This window comes from Bubalus bubalis, chromosome 9 (genome assembly GCF_019923935.1).
Source record: "Bubalus bubalis isolate 160015118507 breed Murrah chromosome 9, NDDB_SH_1, whole genome shotgun sequence".
NCBI lineage: Eukaryota > Metazoa > Chordata > Mammalia > Artiodactyla > Bovidae > Bubalus > Bubalus bubalis.
Genome location: NC_059165.1, coordinates 73140881 through 73165813, shown reverse-complemented (window position 1 = coordinate 73165813; position 24933 = coordinate 73140881). Strand labels below are relative to the sequence as shown.

General features: G+C 40.3%; 1 protein-coding gene across 3 annotated transcripts in view; it reads left to right on the top strand.

Annotated features, from left to right (window-relative positions):
* FAF2 (Fas associated factor family member 2) overlaps window positions 1-24024 on the top strand; it is a 73980-nt gene extending 49956 nt beyond the window's left edge. For 2 of the 3 annotated variants that reach the window (XM_006075551.3, XM_025292974.3), the window contains exons 3-11: window positions 4694-4828; window positions 6456-6532; window positions 8885-9023; window positions 10684-10769; window positions 10868-10959; window positions 12837-13014; window positions 13979-14150; window positions 14750-14893; window positions 20819-24024. In XM_006075551.3, the coding sequence (XP_006075613.1) occupies window positions 4694-4828; window positions 6456-6532; window positions 8885-9023; window positions 10684-10769; window positions 10868-10959; window positions 12837-13014; window positions 13979-14150; window positions 14750-14893; window positions 20819-21001 (1206 nt within the window). In that variant the 3' untranslated portion in view covers window positions 21002-24024. The remainder of the gene's footprint in view (window positions 1-4693; window positions 4829-6455; window positions 6533-8884; window positions 9024-10683; window positions 10770-10867; window positions 10960-12836; window positions 13015-13978; window positions 14151-14749; window positions 14894-20818) is intronic. The other variant, XM_025292975.2, reaches the window with a different exon arrangement.
* Window positions 24025-24933: the final 909 nt, after the last annotated feature.

Genomic DNA, 24933 nt, shown 5'->3' with positions numbered 1-24933 from the left:
CTAAATTTGCTGGCATATTAAGTGTAGCACCTTAACAGCATCTTTTAGAACTTGAAATAGCTCAGCTGGAATTCCATCACCTCCACTAACTTTGTGCTTCGTGATGCTTCATAAGGCCCACTTGACTTCACACTCCAGGATGTCTGGCTCTAGGTGAGTGATCATACCACCGTGGTTATCTGGGTCGTGAAGATCTTTTCTGTATAGTGCTTCCATGTATTCCTGCCAGCTCTTCTTAGTATCTTCTGCTTCGGTTAGGTCCTTGCCGTTTCTGTCCTTTATTGTGCTTGTGATTGCATGAAATGTTCCCTTGATGTCTCTAGCTTTTTGAAGACTTCTCTAGTCTTTCCCACTCTATGTTTTCTTCTGTGTCTTTGTATTGATCACTTCGGAAGGCTTTCTTATTTCTCCTTGCTATTCTTTGGAACTCTGCATTCAGATTTTCACCTTTGCCTTTCACTTCTCTTCTTTCTCACATATTTGTAAGGTGTCCTCAGATAACCAATTTTCCTTTTTGCATTTCTTTTTCATGGGAATGTTTTGATCCCTGCCTCCTATACAGTGTTACAAACCTCTATCCATAGTTCTTCAGGCACTCTATCAGATCTAATACCTTGAATCCATCTGTCATTTCCACCATATAATCATAAGGGATTTGATTTAGGTCATATAAAACATAATTTTTGATTTAGGTCATATCGGAATGGCCTGCTGGTTTTCCCTACTTGCTACAATTTAAGTCTGAATTTGGCAATAAAGAGTTCACAGTCTGAGCCACAGTCAGCTCCTGGTTTTTTGTTTTTTGTTTTTTTTTCTAACTGGAATGAGCTTCACCATCTTGGGCTTCAAAGAATATAATCAATCTGGTGATGACCATCTGGTGATGTCCATGTGTAGAGTCATCTCTTATGTTGTTGAAAGAGGCTGTTTGCTATGACCAGAAAGTTTTGGCACAACTCTGTTAGCCTTTTCCCTGCTTCATTTTGTACCCCAAGGCCAAATATGCCTGTTACTCCAGGTATCTCTTGACTTCCTACTTTTGCATTCCAGTCCCCTATGATAAAAAGGACATCCTTTTTTGGTGTTAGTTCTAGAAGGTCTTGAAGGTCTCCATAGAACCGTTCAGCTTCTTCTGCATTGGTGGTTGTGGCATTGTCTTGGATGACTGTGATACTGAATGGTTTGCCTGGGAAACAGAGATCATTCTGTCATTTTTGAGACTGCACCCAAGTACTGCATTTCGGACTCTTGTTGACTATGAGGACTACTCCATTTCTTCTAAGTGATTTTTGTCCACAGTTGTAGATATAATGGTCATCTGAATTAAATTTTCCCGTTCCACTCCATTTTAGTTCACTGATTGCTAAAATATCCATGTTCACTCTTGCCATCTCCTGTTTGGCCATCTCAAATTTACCTTGATTCACAGACCTAACATTCCAGGTTCGTATACAGTATTGTTTTTTATAGCATTGGACTTTACTTTCATCTCCAGACGCATCCACAACTGGGCGTTGTTTGCACTTTGGCTCAGCCTTTTCATTCCTTCTGGAGCTATTTCTCTGCTTTTCTCCAGTAGCATATTGAGCGCCTACCGACCTGGGAAGTTCATCTTTCAGTGTCATTTTTTTTTTCTTAGTTTAGTATTCATTTTTAAAATAATAAACTCATTGTATGTTAACATAAATGTTTGCAGATATTTTTGTCTGGCTTAGTAAAAAACAGCTGAATTTTCATATTCACTTCTGCTTTTAATCTTTTGTGATACATAGTTTTAGTTGAAGTATGTGACGAACATCTGGCTTCACCCAGGTATGTAATTTTTAAGGGGCAGTATAATTTAGTGACATTAATTTCAGTACATTTACATTGTTGTACAACAATTACCACTATCCATCTTTAAAACTTTTTCATCTTCCCAAACAAACTCTCTACCCACTAAATCAGTTACTTCCCATCTGTCTCTGCCCAGCCTCTGGTAACCACAACTCTACTTTCTGCCACTAGAAAATTAGACTATTCTAGATACATCATATAAGTGGAATCAAACAATGTTTGTCCTTTGGTATCTGACTTACTTCACTTGGTTATCCATGTCACAATATGTATCAGGTTTTTTATTGTCAAATAATATTCTTTGTATGAATATGCCACAGTATCTTTATCCATTCATCAGTTCATAGATATTTGGATTGTTTCCACTTTCAGTTTTTATTAATGTTGCAGTGGATATTAGTGTACAAGTTTTTGTGTGGGACATGTTTTCATTTCTCTTGGGTATATATCTAGGAGTAGAATTGCTGAATCATGTGATAACTCTAGGACTTTCCAGGTAGCTCAGTGATTTAAAAAATCTGCCTGCCAATGCAGGAGACAGAGCAGACTCAGGTTCAATCCCTGGGTCAGGAAGATCCCCTGGAGGAGGAAATGACCACCCAACTCCAGTATTCTTGCCTGGAAAATCCCATGAACAGAGGAGCCTGCTGGGCTACAGTCTGTGAGGTCTCAAAGAGTACCTTTTAAAGAACTGCCAGACTGCTTCCAGAGAGGTTACACTATTTTATACCCCCCAAAATAGTGCCTGATGGTTCCAGTTTTTCTACATCCTCACATGCACGGGTGCTCAGTCACTTAGTTGTGTCCTCTTTGGTGACCCCATGGACTGTAGCCCGCTAGGCTCCTCTGTCCATGGGATTTTCTTGGCAAGAATACTGCAGTGGGTTGCTGTTTCCTCCTCCAGGGGATCTTCCGAACCCAAGGATCCAAGCTATGTCTCCTGTATTGGCAGGCAGAGTCTTTACCACTGAGTCACCTAGGAAGTCCACACCCTCACCTACAATTTGTAAAAATCTGTCTCTTAGTATAGTCATTCTAATGGATGTTAAGTAGTATCTCGTGATTTTCATGTGCATATTTCTGATGATTAATGATGTATATTTTTTATATGCTTTTTGGCCATTTGTTTATCTCCTTTGGGGAAATATCTATTCAAGTACTTTGCCCATTTTTAAATTGAGTTGTTTGTCTTTTAAGTGATAAGTTGTAAGAGTTCTTTATATACTGTAGATGCTAGACCCTTATCAGATACATGATTTGTAAATGTTTTCTCCCATTCTGTGGGGTTGTCTTTTTACTCTGTGATAGTGTCCTTTGGTGCATGAAAGTTTTTAAGTTGTGTTGAAGTCCAGTTTATCTGTTTTTTTCTTTTGTTGCCTGTCCTTTTAATATCTTATCTGAGAAACCTTTTACCTAATCCAAAATCACAAAGATTTTCTTTTTTCAGCTATGTTTTCTTCTAAGGGTTTAATCATTTCAGCTCTTACATTTAGGTCTTTGATATATTTTGAGTTAGTTTTTGTATATAGGGTGATTTTAGTAGGTCAGCTTCATTATATTGCATATGGTATCAGTTGTCTCAGCCTTATTTGTTGAAAGACTGTTCTTTCCCATTGAATTGTGTCTCAACACTTGAAAATGTAAAACCTAGAGGCAAAGTTTAAAGCCAGCTATGAAGGTTAGAGAGTATACAGTCCTCTAAAAGACCATCCTTACTTCTGTTAGCAACTGCAAGTTCAAGGTGTTCCTAAAACCACATGCAGGTTTGATAATTCACTAAAAGAGCTTACTGAAAACTATTACAACTCATGGTTGCAGCTTATTATAGGGAAAGGATACAGATGTAAATCAGCTAAAGAAAGAAGCTCTTTGGGCAAAGTCTTGAGTTCCAAATACTTGTTACCCTCCTGGCCCAGATGTTTAACAATAGGCACCAAGTGTTAACCACAGGGAGGCTCACCACAGCTTCAATGTTCAGAGTTTTTCACTGAGGCTTTATTACATAGGCATGATTGATTTGACTAGTTGCCTATGTAATTGAACTCAGTCTCTAGGTTGACTGATACTGCATTACTCCAAGTCCCCAGCCTAAATTACATGGTTGGTCTTTCTAGGGTGCTCAGCCCCACCATAAAATCCCATAGCAAAGATATTCTTACCAGGTGTGACATAGATTACCTGCAGAAGCTTAAGATAGAGATCAGATTTCCCTTTGGGTAAAGCCAAATTTTTTAACTACACTGGGACAAATAGCCAGTTTCAGGGGCAGAGTTAGGAAAGGAATGAAACTTTTTTTTTTTTTTTTTTTAACTGAATATCATCTTTGTGCCAGGAATTATATTAGAATTGTGTATGGTCATCTCATTAAACTTTCAGATTAACCCTGAAAAGTATTGTTTATTTATTTTGCATGTGAGAAAACTGAGGCACATAAGCCAAGCAACTTTTCTCAGTGCTGGAACTAGGATTCAGACCTAACTTTCTCTGCTCCAAAGCCACGCTTTCTCTCAATACCAACCCATCAAGATGGCTCCATTGCACAGTTCTGGAGGCACCGTCTACAGTTGTGTTCTCTGTGGGTGGTTTTTCTTATGCTTGTACAGTGAAACACCTTGTATCCCGGCCACCCTAAATAGCATATACCACCTGGATAAAAGCAGTGAGCTTCCAGAAAAGTTCCTTGAGACTCTTCTGTGTATGAATTCTGGGGCCATCACCACACATTGCCTCCCACCTTAGCAAGTTAAAAAGGTTCATGAGTGTGTACTCCCTGGTGACCTATTTTGACACACCAGTAATAGTAGTCTCTTCTAGGTTGATAAGAGCATCATTGAAGCTACTGTTTTTTTCTTCTCAGGCTGCTGTACAGGACAGATTGAATGAGCAAGAGGGTGTACCAAGTGTTTTCAACCCACCACCATCTCGACCCTTGCAAGTTAATACAGCTGACCACAGGATCTACAGCTATGTTGTCTCAAGACCACAACCAAGGGCAAGTTATTTCATAGCTGGAACCCCTCCCTTTTTTATTTTAAAAGTTCTTTTACTTGGTTATGTTGATCTCTGTATGATAGGAGCAAAAGGAATATTGAGAATATAAACCTGTTAGCTTGACCTAGCTCCTTGGTAGATTTATTGGGTGTATCATTTTTTTCTTGATTCCTTACTGAACCAATGAAAGTAACTATCCTTTTTTTCCCTGTTTCTATGCCAGTTACTTGAAGAGTTTTCTGTGCCTTGTTTTATGTTTATGACACTTTATCTACATGTATTTACATGTCTAAAAATGTTTGCTCTGTGTTTAGTAGATCCTGCACTTTTAAATTAAAATGTTTACTGAATTCTTTGCTGTTTCATTTTGCTTAATTTTAAGCTACTTCTAGGGAAATACTTGGAAGTTCTGTGGGAGCTTTGGCCATATTTTTGAAATTAATCTCAGGGCTAGTAGTAGCAAGGAGGTGATTCAGTTATATTTATTTGGCATTTAAGAGTGTTTCAGGGTACTTGATATTTTGCTGTTGGGAATCTAGAGATGAATAAAGAGGCATTCTTCCCTCTTCAGATTATTCACAGTCAGATTAGGGAAGTCAGGTGTGTATACTCACAGTGAACTCCAGAGAACTTTTAGAGTTTCTCTTAAGAGTTAACACTCACTTCTTACACTTGAGTTTAAAATGTATTCCATCATTCCTTTTGCAGAGTACTTGGTAAGATTTAAAAAAACAGAGTTTCTAAGTAGCTGTTTTAAAGTATTTAACAGTAGAAGAGTACAGAATCTTAGAGGATTATATGATTCAAGGAGTAGTTCAAAAGAATTTCTGGCAGTCCAGTGCTTAGGATTCTGCACTTGACTGCTGAGGATCCAGGTTCAATCCCTGGTCAGGGAACTAAGATCTCACAAGCTGTGCAGTGCAGTGAGAGGGAAAAAAAAAAAAAAGAGTCCTTCTATATGTGCAGTGTTACTGCAGTTTGTTTTGGGCTTGACTGTGTTTGAGACCCTAATGTCAACTAATGGAGTTCCAGAGCTTTAGAGTTCCCTGGCCATGGACACAAATAGGATATCACATTAACATAACATATAATAAATGCTTTGTAAGCTATAGAACCCTATGTATGCATTAGTTAATAATAAGAGCAGCAATAATCAATATTGTTAAAATAATTAACACTACTGTTGAAATTAGCAGCTATTTGGAGATTTGTAATTGTGATTAATATAATTATTCATCACTTACATACAGAGGTCCAAGGTAGTAAGTAATATTGGTTATCTTTCTTGTTATTTCTATATACTACATTTTAATGTGTTAACTCTAAAAATGAAAGAATGAATATTGATGATTTGGGGAGGAAAACTTGGAATTGAATTTGACAACTAATATAGGTAGCTGCACAAAAAGTGTTCAAGCAGATTTAATACAAAAATTATGATAGTATTAGATGAAATGAGGTCCTAAGTAGTTGGTTTTTTAAGAAAGATGAAGTGGTCCAGGAAAAGAGAACCATATGTGACAGAAGGAGAAATCACATAAAGGACAAAAAAGAATGAAAACCTTATCTAGCAGTTAAGGTATTAGGGGTTGGGAGAATGATATCTAACTTTGTTTTTGGAATTTCAGGGGCTGCTTGGATGGGGTTATTACTTGATAATGCTTCCATTCCGGTTTACCTATTATACAATACTTGATATATTTAGGTACGTACCTTTGTATCCATGTGTTTAGTAGCAACAGGGTAGACTTTGGAGCAGAAACAGATCAGACTAAGGTTTATGCTCTTATCAATTTCGACTTGCCAGTTTATCATCATTATTGAAGACCTTTCCTAAAGTATTTCATATAGCATGAAAATATTTTCAGTTTTTCGAATGTAACAACAGATGTTACTTTCACAAATGAGTCTGCCTATATTTATTGTATCCTCCCTATCCCACCATGTTTTCCGCCTACATTCCCCAGTTAGTCTTCACACCCTTTCTGTTCCAACCTTTGTTACCTTTACTAGCTTCACACTCCTTGTTAACTTTCACCCTAAACCATCTTACAACTCATAATTCCAACAGATTGACTTGCTCTGAAATGACCCATTTTCCCCCCGATTCCTCCAATAACAGTTTCACTGTTCTAGACACCCCTTCTGTACATTTCCCTCTGTCTTGGCAATCCATAGGTTGCTGGCACTATAACCCTTCCACACGTGTGTACACCCTTGCTTCATACCATCACTTTTCTTCTCACTTCCTTCTTTTACCATTTGGAGAGCTCAGCACAAGAAGCTGCAGAAAGACTGGAAAATGTCAGGGGACCCAAGGTGCACATCAGACTTGAGTGTCTGATCTGGAACTCAGTAATAGATGAATCCACACCTAATCTTTATGGAGAACTAGAATGTTTATGGGCATCCAGGCCAACAAATGCAGCCTTGTATGCGTACAGTGCAACCTGTACCTGACTCTGAATACAGGCTAATCTTTGCCTTACTCTAGGGAACAGAGCCTGAAGGTATGGACTGACCAGCTTCAGGGGTGCATGTAAAAATCTTTAAAATCATAATGAAGACGGAGTTGATATCTCTGTTGTTTTGTTTTTTTTAAGCTAATTGTCCTAAATTGCGTTGGCCATTGGACTATATTGTGATGCGAAAGAACAACAACAAAAAATAATTAAAACCTTTATCCATTCATTCATAAAATTTGAAAACTTGGAGTAATAAGATAATCCTAAAATACTTGATTTCAGAGAAAGTTATCAAAACATTAATCTTAAGGATTTCTAATCACTCCTCCACATACACAGCTTCTTTCTTTTATTTTTAATTTGCTCTGAAATGTTTGTGTCAATGAGTTAGATTTGATTATTCAGGAGAAATTCCAAGTGACATTGTGTGTATATGGGGAATTTGTTAAGGGGATGAAGAACTAACTGGCTTAGTATTTGGTAAGGAGAGTATCATAGTGTAGTTAGCTTTTCTATGCTGAAATTTCTTCAAGTATATGAATATTGTTCACTTCCTTGGGGAAAAATATGCATGGCATGTGTTACTAATTTTAATGCAATTGTATCATCCAAGCAACTTGTTTAACGTTATGTAGCACCTTGACTTATCAAGCCCCTGCTTCTTTGCCTTTTATGGAAACCCAAAGGATAAATAAATGGTACTATACAAATGTGATAAGATGGCCTCTTCAGAAACAGATGTACCATCTTTAAACTTAAGTAACTGCCAAGTTTTCAACTCTGGCCAAGTGTTGTCTAGATCCATTTTATAACTTCCTCTGTGGATGCTGTCAACCATAAATCACTGAGCAAAATTTACTTGCCCCATTGACAAGCAAGTAAATCACGAGTGCAAGTTTGGATTTGAAGTTCTTGTCCATAATCTGAATAGTTTGGGAATGTGGATTCATAATTCAAAATTCCAGGAGAACAGAAAGGAAAGGGAGAGGCAAGTAGAACAATCAGAAAGAGACAGCTCTGTTCTAGAACAGCACTGTCTAATAGAACTTTCTGTGATGATGGAAATGTTGTGTATCTTCGCTGTCTAGTGTGGAAGCCATTAGCCACATGTGGCTATTGAGCACTTGAAATATGGCTGTTGTGAGTGATGAACTAAATTTTTTTATTGTATTGAATTAATTTTCTTGGTAATTTAGATAGCCATAGGTGGCTCTTGGCTGCTGTTTTAGACAGTGCCATTACAAGAGTCTGAGGGCACAGCCTGACTCATGACCTTTGTGGATATTGGGTCTTCCTTTCCCAGTTCTTTTAGTCCTAAATTTTTCTGCAAAAAGCACTTAATATTTGTTTACGCCAGTGTTGAAATTTATAATCCTAGTAGTTTGCATTCTTCTTAAACAGGCTGTGGCACAACTTGCTGCTTTGTGGCTTTTGAGCCAGACTGTCTTCTCAGGTTTGATGGTCCACTCACAGGTGTCTCACCTCCCCTTGCTGCCATGCCTGTGGCTCTGTATAGGAATCTTTACAAACTGGCCTATTCCGTATGCACTACAGTAAGCCGATTCATGTGATATTTATTCCTTCCTCCCCAGGTTTGCTCTTCGTTTTATACGGCCTGACCCTCGCAACCGGGTCACTGATCCCGTTGGGGACATTGTTTCATTTATGCACTCTTTTGAAGAGAAATATGGGAGGGCACACCCTGTCTTCTACCTGGGAACGTACAGCCAGGTCAGTGCCAAACCATATAGATGCCAATTTATTGATATGGTTCTATCCTCAAAGGAAAGCATAGGCCAGCACTGATCATGTCATTCTTTTATTCAAAAACTTTAAATGACTTTTTATAGCTTATACACACACACACACACACACACACACACACACACACACATGCACACGCACACACACGCCCTTTAGCTGGGCCCTCTTTGATCTAATCCCAACCTCCTTTTGAGGTCTTTCCTGCATAACTTGTTTTCCTGTACCTTAGGTTCCAGCTAAACAGTCCCCTTAACACACTTTGTAATGTCCCACCTCTGTGCCTTTGCTTTTACTTTACTGTTTCCTCTATCTGGAATGCCTTCCTCACATTTTTGTTAACTGGAATCTTGCCCATCCTTTACCAGTTCGTGTCTCTCCCCTCTTGTACCTTTCCTGATTGCTGCACTCTACCCTGCCTACTTATAGACTAAAATAGTCTTTTGTATTTTCGTAGTGTTTTTTTTTTTTTAATGTTATAGCAATTTCACAGTCTTCCTTATTTTATAGTTGTTTGTGTTCATGTCTTATCTCCTATACAGACCATAAGCTCCTTGTAGGCAAAGCCTAAGTCTTCTTGGATCCCTCACAGAACTGAATACGGGCATAGACCATAGACTCAAGGCAGCACATCTCATTTAACCCAAGCAACACACACCTTTGACTGTTGTTATCTCTCAGGGGCGAAGATTAGTAGGAGTTCTTTGGGTATTGGGCACACCCCACTTCACCAGAAAACAAGGTGGAAGCACACGGTGGGCGTGTGCCTAAGGGCGGTTCTGTTCTGCAGCCTCCAGGATTCCTGAATCTATCTGGAAAAGGAGAAAAATGCTGACTCTGGCTTCCTGTCTGATTCTCCCACATCTGTTTTTTCTCACTGGCTGCTCCCACCCCACTCAGTAAGCCTTAAGCACCTACTATATGCCACACGTTGTGCTCAATGCTAGAGATACAGTCATGAATGAGATGGGTCCTCTCATACACCCTCTTTGCTGTGATCCTGAGGGTAGACCACTATTGGTCGTTCAGGAAACCTTAACTGAATTGTAATGTGTCCAGGAGTCTACAAATGGAAAAGCAGACACAGGAATGTGGGATACTTGCCTTGTTTTTGAAGATCTTTTAAAACTCATGCTCTTTAAAATGCCCTTGGGTCCCTCATTTTCTCATCCCTGTTTGGCATGTGGCCAGGGATCTGGCTTATCTTCACAGTATTTATTATGCTGTAGCTATCAAGTGGCAAAATTCTCGTCTCCTTTTTCAGGTCAGATTCTCCTGTTTTTATCTTCCTTTAGACTGTGGGAACAGCTGACTTTTCTGTGATTACATGGGGCTCTTTTCTGTCAGCCTGCTTATTCTTTATTCTCACTTGCCTAATACAATTTAAATCCTAACAACACTAAAAACTTTTTCATTGAAGCGTATTAGCATATGGACTTTCTATTGGGAGAGGAATGCCAGGGGTGTGAAGATAGAAAAGCCCAGGAGTTTTCTGGTTTTCTTGCTTACCTTCTTTCCTTATTTCTTCTTTTGTTCCTAAATACATAGCTGTATCCATTCGGACCCTTATCCTAATTAAAAGCTTGAGGCACAGTTATCATCATAATTAGTGATCTTCTGTTTCTCACAGGCACTTAATGATGCCAAACGGGAGCTTCGCTTTCTTTTGGTTTATCTTCATGGAGATGATCACCAGGACTCTGATGAATTCTGTCGGTAAGTGGATTTTTTTTTTTCTCCCTCTTTTCTGATCTTATCTGCTGATAGTTGTGGTAAGCAAGTTCCTCTTACGTCATTTTCATCCCTCTCCACAGCAACACACTCTGTGCACCTGAAGTTATTTCACTAATAAACACTAGGATGCTCTTCTGGGCATGCTCCACAAACAAACCTGAGGGATACAGAGGTAAGTTGTTTTTTTTTTCCCTCATTGAAATTGTTAGAATATCTTTCAAATAATCTGGACGGACACGCCATTTATCGCATGACTATTCTGTGGCCAACCAAACCTCTCAGCAGTCATAAGAGATGGGGGTTGTATTACCTCCACTGTATAGTTTAGGTGTTTAAGCCGCTGGCCCACGATCATACAGTTAGCAAGTTTTGGAGCACACTCAGGTCTGTCAGACTCTAGCCCACTTATTACAGTTAACCATTGCCAGAACCTGTTTTGTTTTTTAAAATACCCAGTCCTGGCCAGCAACTTGTCTTTAATCTTAGTGGGCTTTTTACCAGAGTCTATTCTTGTCATTAGCAATTTTATCAGAGCTTCTTGCACAGTGAGATAGTTGTTCTAGTATGTCAAGTGCCCATAGGGATTCAGAAAGCTCAGATCTTTACTGACTGTAACTAACTCTTGACTGGAGGTAAATATTTTTAGAAGTCAGTGTAAGATGTACCAGCTTCCCTGGTAGCTCAATCGTAAAGAATATGCCTGAAGTGCAGGAGACCCAGGTTTGATCCCTGAGTCGGGAAGATCCCCTGGATAAGGAAATGGCAACCCACTCCAGTATTTTTGCCTGGAGAATCCCATGGACAGAGGAGCTTGGCAGGCTACAGTTCACGAGGTCAGAAGAGTTGGACACAACTTAGCAACTAAACCAACATAAGATATAAAGGCATCTAGTGAAGGAAAACATAGTTTACTTTGCAGCTACTTCTGTTCAGCAGCTTTTGAGTATATATTGGCATACAGGTTCTGTGCTAAATCCTGAGAACCAAAGATGCAGTAGATGGTTTGTCTGCATCCTGGAATCCAAATTGTTGTTCCTAATTGGTTTTTAATTGGTTTTTAAACAGCTGATAAGTCCTTGCATATTTGACATTCTAATATGGCTTTGGAGATGAGCAGTGATAGAAGGAGACTAAGGATATTTTTTATAGAAGCTTAAAATCTCTTCTTTTCAAATCATAAGGTAAAATCTTGGTTATTTGGAGGACCAACTTTCTAAGCTTGTTCAGAATAGAAAAGCTAGCCCTTTTTTTTATTGGGTAGCATGTATGGGACATAGGAAAAGGGGATAAGGAAGGGATTGGATAAAAGGAACAAAAGATAGGGAAGATGATGGTTTAGATCATCACCAGTAACAGAAAACTGGAGAGTTGCAGCCTTGGCCTCTTTAGGCTTGACCCCAACCAGCACAAAGGAAGATTATTATAATAAGCAGTAGCCAGAGTCCTTGCGGAGAAGGCAGTGGCACCCCACTCCAATACTCTTGCCTGGAAAATCCCATGGACGGAGGAGTCTGATAGGCTGCAGTCCATGAGGTTGCTAAGAGTAGGACACGACTGAGCGACTTCACTTTCACTTTTCACTTTCATGCATTGGAGAAGGAAATGGCAACCCAGTCCAGTGTTCTTGCCTGGAGAATCTCAGGGACGGGGGAGCCTGGTGAGCTGCCGTCTGTGGGGTTGCACAGAGTTGGACACGACTGAAGAGACTTAGCAGCAGCAGCAGAGTCCTTGTATATCCTTTTTGCTCTGTCAAATAGACATTGTCCTTGAACTCTGCAGCCTGCTCTAGCATCATCATGACAACCAGAAAAGCCTGTCCTACTCTAATCAGACTAATTGGACATAGGAACACGAATATATAACAACAACAACAACAAAAAGATGGAGAAACTAGAAGAGGAAAAAAGGTAGGCAGGGAATAAATGACACCTCCATTGTTTCCCAATTGAGACTAAAGCAGTTATCTCTTGCTTGTTGTGTGAACTCTAAGAATTAATCTGTTTCATCCCTAAGTCCTGCCCTTGGTTTTTTGGATCTTCTTTTTGTCAGTCTCTCAGGCTTTAAGAGAAAACACCTATCCATTCCTGGCCATGATTATGTTGAAGGATCGGAGGATGACTGTGGTAGGACGTCTAGAAGGCCTCATTCAGCCTGATGACCTCATTAACCAGCTGACATTTATCATGGATGCAAATCAGACTTACCTGGTGTCTGAACGCCTAGAGAGGTACAGGGGAGTTCCTCTCTGGAACTGAGAGACCAGCTGCAGACGTGGGTGCCTTACCTGGGGCTTCACAAATCCTGACTTCTTCTCTGTGTTAGGCAACTTCAAAAGCCGCCTCCATTTAATGTTAAAATATTCATATATTATACTTTGACCTAAATAACTCCATCAGATCATTTGTTCTTGGAGATGTCATTCAAAATAAAGATAAGACTGTGCTCAGGATTACAAATTGTGTCATTTAAAATAGCTGAGCATGATATAAAGAACTTAAATATAGAAACTGAGGAATGGTTATAACTCCCCACGCCCCGCCATCATATAATATACAGAAATTAATGTAGAAAATTCAGGAAACACAGAAAAGCACAAAGAAAAAATTTTAAATAATTCATAATCCTACCACCACTTTAACATTCTGGTATATTTTCTTTTAATTTTACAGACACAGACACACAACACTCTACATACATACCCAATTTTTCAGAGAGAAAAAGAAATATCCTAAAATGTCAGTGTTTCCTTTTTGATTAGTAGAATTCTGAATAAGGTTTTTCTGTATTTTTCAAATCTGCTAAAATATGTGTGTGGTTTTTTGGTTTTATAAAAGCAACATATATAAAAATGCAGTTACCCAAGAAGGTATTTACCTATAAAATATGATATTGATGATCATTTGATGGCAATAATACTGAGTTATTTCTGTTAGGATTGGGGGGAAAGGATAGTTTTACATGAAAAATTGAAAAGAGATGGAAAAACTCGCTGTTTCTTTTTCTGCCAAATTAAGACAAGAGACAGTGCATTTAGATTCTGCATGCTTTCTTTGTACTCTCTCATGATAGTGTGAAATAGTCTTCTGCCCAGATTGTCAACCTTTTTAACCCCCTAAAAAAATTTCAGTATAAGGAAACACAGGGCTTTGTGAGATTTATCTTTTCCTTTTGTGCTTTTGATCTGTCCACAGGGAAGAACGAAACCAGACCCAGGTGCTGAGACAGCAGCAGGATGAGGCCTACCTGGCCTCTCTCAGAGCTGACCAGGAGAAAGAGAGAAAGAAGCGAGAGGAGCGCGAACGGAAGAGGCGGAAGGAGGAGGAGGTGCAGCAGCAGAAGCTGGCAGAGGAGAGGCGGCGGCGGGTGAGGAGCCTGTCTGCTTCTGGTGACTCCCAGACTCTCTCTCTTTTTAAGTGTGAAAGGAAAACACTAGTTGATAGGATTGTGAATGATTTAAATTCTCCACGCCGTTTTAGTATTTACTACATTTTTCACAAAAAGTATTTTTTTTTTAAGTTTATTAAAACAAATATAAGAATAAGTATAAAGGTTATGTAAAACAGCTGTGTTCCATGAAAGGGAAGCATAAACAGATAGTAAACAGTTCATTATGCTAATTCACAGCAATAGTGTTTAAACATTCAAGTACCAGTGTTAGCTCATCTGACATTTAATTCGTGGTCTTGTTTCATCATTGCATATTGCTGCTTGATTATAGCCAGTGTCTTTTAGTCCTTCCCTTTTTTCTAACAGTTGCATACCTTAACATAGTCAATAAATAATACATGTGATGCAGTGGTGTGTAATCAGATAAATATAATTTGAAGTAAGGTGTTTCTGACTCTTGCCAAGAAGTTTTTTTCCTGATACTGCCCAGTAAACCTACATGATATGATTGTATTTCTTGTTTCCTTGTTCCCTAATTGGAACCATAGTCTCACCTTTGCTTTGTGTCTCTACAGAATTTACAAGAGGAGAAGGAAAGGAAGTTGGAGTGTCTGCCCCCAGAGCCTTCCCCTGATGACCCTGAAAGTGTCAAAATCATTTTCAAATTACCCAATGATTCTCGAGTAGAGAGACGATTCCACTTTTCACAGTCTCTAACAGTAAGGACTGCCTCAACTGTGTGAAGTGTTAATGTCTGGGCTATAGATCTGAAAGCTTTTAAGGACTCTCAAGAATGTTGTTGGTCTATCTGCTGCTCTAATGAACAGAGGAGGAAGGGGGTAGAACAGAGAGTGAAGAGGGTACTGAATTATTGTAGGTTCCTTCAGGTCTAGCTGCCAACACAGAGCAGTTATTAAGATTCATTATGTCATGTTTGAGCTCTGCCAAGAAGAAAAGATACCTTACCAAGAAGTTCCACAGAAGACTCGGGTGTTGGAGATGGGAGGCTCTCCTTTGCTGCTCGGCTTTCATTGGCTTCAGAATCCCATCAGCACCCCTTGCTGTGTAGAAAAGGCTCTATCCCCGTGGCCCTAGAAGGACTGGAATTACACAACTGGATATAAGTGCATGTGCAGTTTTCATGCAGTTGTCACTCTTTGTTTCTTCTCAGGTTAACCCATAAGCCCCACGTAATAGGGCTACATTGTATAGCTGGTGTCCATAGGTAAATAGTATTTGTCATTCCATAGGGATGTAGTTGGAGAAGGCGATGGCACCCCACTCCAGTACTCTTGCCTGGCAAATCCCATGGACGGAGGAGCCTGGTAGGCTGTAGTCCACGGGGTTGCAGAGTCGGACACGACTGAGTGACTTCCCTTTCACTTTTCACTTTCATGCATTGGAGAAGGAAATGGCAACCCACTCCAATGTTCTTGCCTGGAGAATCCCAGGGACGGAGGAGCCTGGTGGGCTGCCGTCTATGGGGTCACACAGAGTTGGACACGACTGAAGTGACAGCAGGGATGTAGTTAAAAGCATAGACAGAGTCTAACAGAATGAGGAGCAAATTCTCATTGTTCTGTTGTTAATAGATGTCTCTCCTTGGTCAGTTTACTTAATCTGTACGCCTCAGTTTCTTCATCTGTAAAATGAGTATAATGGTCACTCTGTAGTACGATAATTAGAATTAAGTTTGTATGTAAAGTACTTAACATTGTGCCTGGTTCATAGTAAACATTCAAATGCTATTTTTTATATTTTTTATCAGAAGGAATTATATTATATTTAGTGTTGGTATGTTGCCTTTATGTTTATATTGTGTTGGCATGTTGCCTTTCCAAATTTACAACCATACTATATTCTGCCATTTCCCTGATCACTTGAAATAATCAGGAGTAAACTGCATAATTGGACTTCCCATGGAGGCTCAGTGGTAAAGAATCCACCTGCCAATGCAGGAGACTTGGGTTCAATCTCTAGGTCAGAAAGATCCCTTGGAGCAGGAAATGGCAAAACACCTCAGTATTCTCCTTGGGGAATCGTGTGGACAGAGGAGCCTGACGGGCTGAAGTCCATGGGGTCGAAAAAGAGTCAGACATGACTTAGTGACTAAACAACAACAAACCGCATAATAGAAATGTGGCTGCTCTGTGGTTAGGTGAGGCTGGGTGGCACATTGATTACTTCTTCCTGTTTAATTGGAGAACATTGAGCAAGTTACAGAATCTCTTAGAGGGCCTCAGATATATCGCAAATGTACAATGGAAATATGACTTGCCCTCTGATAACATTAAACTGAAGGTATTTTAGGCCCTGTGCTGGGTACCCTGTGAGTTATGCAGGTGAGTAAAGTGTGGTTCTGAAATTCACAGAGCTTGCTGACTACTAAGAATGTTAAGATGATTCAAAGAGCTAATTCACAGTAAAACGTTGTGAGGCATCCTGGTGAAATAAATAGCTTCTCCATTTTATTTCTCTCTCATTTATACACTGATTTATATGGAGCAAGGTACTCTTCATCCCTAACTTTGGATATTTTATTTGGGAATAACATGAATGAGCCTCAAACAGGACCTACCATGCTGTAGATGGTTACTATATGTTCATTCCCTTGCCTTGATGTGTCTCCTAACTGCTGTTTTGTGTGTAGGTTTTAGCTTGCAACCATCTTGACTAACAGTTTCCCTGTAGTATGCCCAAGTTCTTCTGGAGCTTTTACTCCCCACACTCTCATTACGTATATGAAAAGCCTAACCAAAATTTGCTCTCCTCAGAGTTTTAGAGGAAAGTCTATTAGAATTGTGGAATAGAATAGACTTTTAGTTAAAGGGTAACCAACCCATTTGTTTTGTTAATAAATATTTAATCCTTGTAAGCCTTTAAAAAGATTCACACTAAAAGTTATTTTAAAAAGTAAAAACTAAGATGGAGAAATGAGGACAGGGCTCAGAGATAGGAAAGAAGTGTGACAAGAGGTATAGTGGCCCTGTTGGCTTTTCATTTAACATTCGTAGTGTTAATAGCAAGTAGCTGAAGAATGAGTTACAGTTTTTTAGTGCCCTCACAGACTGTGATCTTCCTGTGAATTCTACCCTCTATACATACTCTGGATGAGTGAATGTTACATGAAATGCACTGTTTGCACATGATACTCAACTCTTGACAGTGATTAAATGCTAGGATTAAAAAAAGGATAAAATGTACAAAAATCTCCAGCTTCTGTGAGTGGGCAGAAAAGTGGCACCTGACTTTCTCCTAAATAAATGCATATGAGAGAATCCAAATTAAACTCAGCCCAGAACTCATTTTTTTATCCATTACAAACCAAAAGGGACCTCTAGAGTGATTTTATGTGTTTCTTGATGGTTTTAGGGCATTGCCAGTGATAAAGAATGCCAGTGTTGTATTAGTGTTGAGTATTGTCAAGCAGTGATTGAAAAAGGAGCAAGATGTTTTGCTCTTTTGTAAAACCCTTACTGGGTTCATACCAAGAATACTTGGTGCAAGTCTAACTGATGCATCTCAAGAAAAGAAAAGGAGAATGAATGTTAATGGAAATTGCAAAGACAGAGGGAACTGAAAATTATTAAGGTTGACCAAAATATGAGAAGTTTGTAAAATCATGAATGGATTAGGTAAGAGGAAAATGAACTTAACTCTTTAAATGGATTTGTAGCTATAGCCCCTTAAAAATTCTAAAGAGGTAAGTTTAAGTTAAGACAAACGCAGGAAGGACTGCTTCACCAAAAGGGAATATACTTATATGAGAGGTGGAATAAAAAGGAAATAGAAATAGATTCCCTCAAAAAAATAAGTGTAACTTGAATAGTGTGTTCCTGATCTTTGTGAGGGACCTGAACGCAATGTCCTTCATAGCACATCCCTTAGAGTCTTGTTAGAAATGGAATATGTGGGACTTCTCTGGTCTTCCAGTGCATGGGACATATGTTCAATCCCTGGTCTCAGAAGGTCCCACATGCCAAGGAGCAACTAAGCCCACGCACCACAACTGCTGAGCTCACACGCGCTGCAGTGAGAAGTTCCTGTGTGCTACAGTGAGGATCCTGCATGCCACCCCTAAGACTTGACACCACCAAATAAATACTTGTTTAGAAAACAAAAAAAGGGGACTTAGCTGGTGGTCCAGTGGTTAAGACTCATGCTCCCAACACAGGGGGCCTTGGTTCCATCCCTGGTCTGGGAAGTAAATGCTGCAACTGAAAGTTTGCATGCCTCAACTAAGAGTTCACGTTCCACAGCTAAGGATTCCATGTGCCACAACTAAAACCCAGCGCAGCCAAATAAATACCTTTTAAAAAGAAATTGGCATATGAGATGAAGAGGACCATAGATCAGCCAGGGTGTGTATTCTTAATGGGTGGAGTTAAGAGAGGGGGGAAGATAAGAACTTACCTGTATCTTGTCAGAGCCAGACTAGAGTTAAGAGGGCTTTCTCAGAGGAGAGGTCCACATGGAGGGTGCTGGTCCTGATCTCGATCAAGTTAAGGAGGTATCCACTTGTGGGGACACCCAGTACAAAGAAGTCAGAGCCCAGGTGGCCTGGGAATGGAGTAGATATTAAAGCCAGAACCGGGTAAGGAGGGTGTACATTTGGAAAGAGGAATCGACTCTTAGCATTCAGCATATATAGAGGGAAATAAAGATATAGATGTGTATATGTATGTACACATTGCCTAGCTTTCTCCACAGAGTGTGCCTAGGAACATCAGCACCCCAGTAGCAGTGAACATACTTTTAGTACCTGGATCGTGGTTTTTATTTATTTTCTTATTTTTTTCTTTCTTTGGCTACATCATGCAGCATGTAAGGTCTTAGTTCCCTAAGCAGGGATTGAACCTGTGCTCCTTGGAATGGAAACATGGAATCCTAACCACTGGTCCACCAAGAAATTCCCTAGGTCATGGTTTTTAAATGCCATTGTCCATTAGGAAGAACCAGGGAATGTCCCTGGTGGTCTAGAGGTAAAGAGTCCACCTGCCAATGCAGGGGATGTGGGTTCAATCCCTGGTCCAGGAAGATACCACATGCTGCAGAGCAACTAAGCCTGTGTGTTGTGCCATAACTGCTGAGCCTGAGTGCTGCAGCTACCGAAGCCCATGGGCCTAGAGCCTGTGCTCCACAAGAGAAGCCACTGCAGTGAGAGAGTAGCCTCCATTAGCCACAACAAAAGAAAGCCTGCATGTAGCAATGAAGTCCCAGTGCAACCAAAAATTAAAAAATTTTTAAAAAGAATAATCAGGGCTCCTTGGAGAAATGGCTTATGAAAGTTAAGGTTTTTGATGGAAAATACAAGATGCGCCTGTAACACCTTGTGCCACAAAGCAAGGAATTATTCAGAGAACATTGGAGACATGTCAGAAATACACAGAAGCCAGCTTCATTGGGCTTCTCAGACTCCATCAGAAACAGTTTGAACATTAAAACCTATTGAATAAAATAGGAAAGCATGGCTCTATGTTAATAAATGAAAGAAAGTTTGAGGAGCAGAATGTTCCTGGAGTTTCAAAGTACTTCCCCACGAAATATTCCGTAGTTACAATGGAGAAAAGACTAAGAGAGAAGAGGCCTGGCAGGTCCCACCTTAATCAAGTGATCACAGTGGACATCATAGGTAATAGAGCAAATTGAAATTATACTCCACCTGAATAGGATGCATTGAGTAGATCACATCATCATTTCTATAACACTCCTGCTAAAGATGCATAACTGGAATTAATTGTGAATAAACTTCAGATAAACAAATTAAGAGGCAAAATAACTGACCGGAAACCTTTAGTAGTGTCAGGGTTATGAAAGTTAAGGAAATCCTGAAAATTTGTTCCAGGCTAAAGGAACAGACTTAGGAGATGTGACAGCTACTAAATGCAACACACAATTCTAAACTGGATGCTTTTGCTGTAAAAGGCAACTGCCAGGACTTGAATGGAGCCTGAATGAAAATGTAATGTACATTTTTATAGTAACAGTTAAGTTTCCTGATTTTGCGGCTTTTGTATTATGAAGGTAATTGCCCTTTTTGTAAAATATACACAAGTATTCTGGGATGATGGGACATTCAGCTGGTAGTTCACTTTCAGTTGGATTCAAAGCAAAAATACTATACCTATGCTTCCGACTTTTCTGTAACTCTTGACTATTCCTAAGTAAAAAATATTTAGGGCTTCCCTGGTGGCTCAGTGATAAAGAATCCACCTGTCAATTGAAGAGATGTGGGTTCCACCCCTGGGTCAGAAAGACCCCTGGAGAAAGGAAATGGCAACCCACTCCAGTATTCTTGACTGGGAAATACCATGCACAGAGGAGCCTGGCGGGTGACAGTCCATGGGGTCTCAAAGACTAGGACTTACCAACTCAACAACAGCAAGGTTTGTTGTTTATATCAGACCAGTTTTCAAAGAAAGAAATGTATGAATTCATAGCAGGACTGGGTAACAAATCTCTTAAAAGAGCTTCCCTGCATTGCTCTGTGAAATGGATGGATTTTGAAATGAAATTTCAGTGTAATGCAGTAATTTTGTATCTCCAGGTCATCCTGGAGAGAGCTGGGGTGTATTTGATTTCATAGTTTGTGTGTGTGTGTGTGTGTGTTTTCTCACTGCCCTTTTTCTCTGTGACCTCTGCAGGTAATCCACGACTTCTTATTCTCCTTGAAAGAAAGCCCTGAAAAGTTTCAGATTGAAGCCAATTTTCCCCGAAGGGTGCTGCCCTGCCTCCCTTCAGAGGAGTGGCCCAACCCCCCAACGCTGCAGGAGGCCGGACTCAGCCACACAGAAGTTCTCTTTGTTCAGGACCTAACAGACGAATGACACTTTTTCTTCCTCTTCTCTCCCACCCCAATCCCCAAAAGAAATGGAAAAAAAACAACAAAAAAATAAGAGAGATTGATATTATTATTATTATAATACAATATTTTTTTTAAAGACTGCTGCATCCTAAGGAAGGATCAGAAACCATGCTGCCTGCAAGAGTCACCACCTGTGTGCGCACGCAAGGTTAGCAATGAACGTTCCCGCCGGCAAGCCCACCCTTCCCTGCTCCCTCTGCACCACACACCTTCCAGTGAAAGGAGACTCTTCACCTCCAACCCAGCCAGTGTCCCAACTGGGGAAGGGCACATTCCCACTAGAGCTCATGCATTCTTGCTTTTATGGAAAATAAAAGTGAAAACCTTCATCAAACAGCTACCGCAGCGTCTCCTGAGGACTCGCTTCTCCCACCTCTAGAGAAGAGAGGGAAGAGAAGGCACAGGGCAGAGAGATGTTCCTTCAGCTTCCTACGATTTATGAATAATTTTAAATTTTTTTCTGTTGCTTTGTAATGACCAAAGGAATAAGGCTGACATAGGTATATTTGTTTTCCTTAACATTATTTGATAAAGAGCCAGTTTTTAAACCCATGAATTTTTGCCCTGGGCTCTTTAGCCCACAAGAGTGTAATAAAGGTGCCCTGGGCTGGTTTGTGCTTATTTCTGCCATTGTCCCTCTCATGTTCCCAGAGAGGTTATTCTTTTTGGTCCAACTCTTGCTGTCCTTTCTTGCCACCTGTGCACCCCACTTGGGGCAATGGGAGGAAGTCCGGGTTTGTAGCCCTGCAAAGGTTGTGTATGTACCAATACACCCGTATATGTGGTATGAACTCCATGTAGATTTACCTATACATAAAACTGCAGCTTTTCCTTGGAATCTGGGTCAGGTGGTCATTATGGGGTCTGAACCAAAGGATGGCAGTTCATTCCTGATATGTGCATGCCCTTTCTGTCCAGCCCTGAGCCTTCCTGAATTGCCAAGCTTGGTGCCTTTCCAAAGGACTAACAGGGCCTGTGATGCAACCAACAGAACCATGTGAGAGGACCCTGCCTGTCTCCTTAGGAATGTGGTAGTGGTGGTTTAAAAGAAAGAACCATAGGCCTGAAGGAAGCCAAGACAGAACTCAGCCTCTGTAAACTGTTGGAAGGCACATTTCAGGTTTCGATGCAGCCACCTGCTGTGGAGACAAGTTTTTATCCTCTCTATTGCTGTTGAAGTAGTAGGGGTTTTTAGCCTCTGGATGTCTGTCTGTGGTTGAGTTTATGGTAGTGGGTACATGGGTCAGACCGTGTATTAGCATGAGCTGACAAGTATTCCAAAGTCTTGTGTGGTAGACTGGTGTAGACTCAACACTGTAACCTACTGAAGTTACCACAGTTCCCTAGCATGTGGTGAGGCCAGGGGCTCATACCAAGGTCAAGCACAACTTGCTGGATTTGCAGTCTCCAGAGGCTTTCTCCTGCTTAGCTAAAACCTGAGGGCCGTCCTTGTAGGTTGCCTGACGTGGCTGCTATTTTCTGCTGCCCTCAGTGGTTGGGGTAAACACCAAGGGCTGGTGGGGAGCCCAGTAGGTGTCACCTGAGGACCTTGAGAATTTCGCAGTGGCCTTGGCACAAGTGTCTACAGCACCATCTCCAGGAAAATGTATTCCCACTCCTGGCTTCTGTCATCCTTCCACTTTGTTTCCTGCCATCCCATGACCAGACGAGTGGGAAATTGCTGGCTGTTGGCATAAAATGTTATCTGAAGTGAATACCAGGATAAACCATGTTCTCCAGTCCACCTTATGTGAGAAGTTTGCTTCCTGCTGACAAGCACGCAAAGAGCAATTTTTTCAGTTAACTCAGAACCAACCTGCCTGCCTAGAATTTGCATTTCCCTGGCAGGACCTTTGCCAGGCTGGATGTACCAAGTATCTTGCCCACACCTCTGGGAAGTTGTGCTTTTTTTGCCTAATAATTCAATCTGCATCTTATTCTACAATGTGCACTTTATGCCTCTTGCCTTTTGCTAACCTGTCCAGTGAAGGAGGTCCAATGCCAGAGTATTAAAGTCCATTTGTGTCAGTACAACTCTCAGGATGGCCTGTCAATTTGCTTTGTTTTGTTTTTGTCTTTTTTTTTTTTTTTAGTACTGCTTTACTCAGAGCAGTTCCTGTCTTCTTGCTGATCTAGACCTGCCACTCATCCCACTCCTTTCCTCCATGAAAGATGCACATTTTGTCAATGCCAGTACAATCTGTATGTTATTCCCAAGGCCCTCTTGGAACTTGATGGGACCTTCAAGCCAGAAAACAGAGAAGCTGGTGATCTACAAGCATTTGCTCTTGTTTCCAATTTGCCTGATTATTTCAGCTGTTTTCAAATGCCAGGTCATCAGCTAAACAGAAACACTTGTTTCCAGTTCTGCACTTCCAAGACTGAAGTTGTAGATTCCGCTGAATTTCCATAGGAAGTGACCAAGCAAAGATACCCAGTTGGAGTCAGTTGAATTTCTGCAGCCTCAGTTTTTTCTTCCACGCCTGCAGAATTTCCTGCAGCAAGTACTTCTTTCTCCTTGCTTTCACTATAATGTTTGGATAAAAAATGGCCAACGGAGAATACTTCTTTAAAAAAGAAAAACAAACTAAACAAGCTAAAAAGAACCTAGAATCTTCAACTGAACAGTCATTATGTAAATTGCAAATGGTGCCAAGGCCAAGGAAAAAGTTACGGAAAATGACTATGGGAAGGAGTGATAACCCCCAGAACGCAATGATAACCCCCAGAACGCAAAGTCAGGGGAGTATTAATCTGGTGCTTGAACAAGGAGCTCCACTTTAGAACTGGTTCTGTTTGTTTTTTTAAGGACTTGCGAGAGACGCAGCAACAAGAAATCCATCCACAAAGGATGCAGTGCCCCAACTTGTACTGCACCTGAATACGTTACGTGATAATTTACTGAGGAAATCTAGTGTACTTTAAATTTTTTTCATAAAAGTTTACATTGTATTGTAGGTTAACATTAAATGTTTTATAACAAAATTTTCATACCAAGTTGTGGGTCTTTCTGTCTGGGGGAGATGTGGTTCTGTCTGAAGGCAAGGTTGGAAAATATCAGCGAAGGGAATATTGCCAAGAAGTAAGAGTCAAAAAGAAGCAGGGAGTTAAAGTAGACCCATGATGTGTTCCTGTGAAAATGGCAGCTCAGGCAGCGAATAGAAAGCTGGCGGATCTGCATTCAGATTGTGGTCTGTCATTTGTCAGTCTTGTTAACCTCTGTCTCAGGTCCCATGAGCTTTAGTTTTACCCAGATGTAAATGAAGTTAATACCATCTGCCTCAGGATGGGCTTGCAGATGAAATCAAACGGAGGGGGAAAAAACTATATATATATATATGAAGCGCCTGACACAGGTGTCGTCGTTTGTTCCCCTTTCTCTGAGGAAGTGTATTTTGAAGGTATATTTTCTGGCATTAATAACAATCAGTTTCTTAAGGAATGTCATTTCTCCTGCCTGTACAGACCTGTGTTCTTGCAAATGAGTGGCTAGAGAAGAGTCACTTTGGATCTAACAGATTCTTGACTTTTAGAACTACCCTCCTAGTCTATTTTTGCTCTTATTTTTATTTCTGAGGAAATTTAAGCCTCAGTTCTTCGCCTCTTTCCTACTATCTGTCCTGGGCAAAGAACTCATTTCTGTAAGTTTTGGTCACCTGCAGAGTCTGCCTTGTTTCTTACCCAAAGATACATATATGTATTTTTTAACCCACATCTTAAGTGCAAACTAGAATGTCTTCTCAGTCTAGTATGTCTGCAATAATAGTTTATTCACCTTAGGTCAGAATCCCCTAAAAATGAAAACTTTACAGTTGATTGTTCACAAGAGTTGCTTGATTGCTGACATATAAGATTTGTTTCATCTGTTAGTCAAGGAAGATGTAAACTCTGATG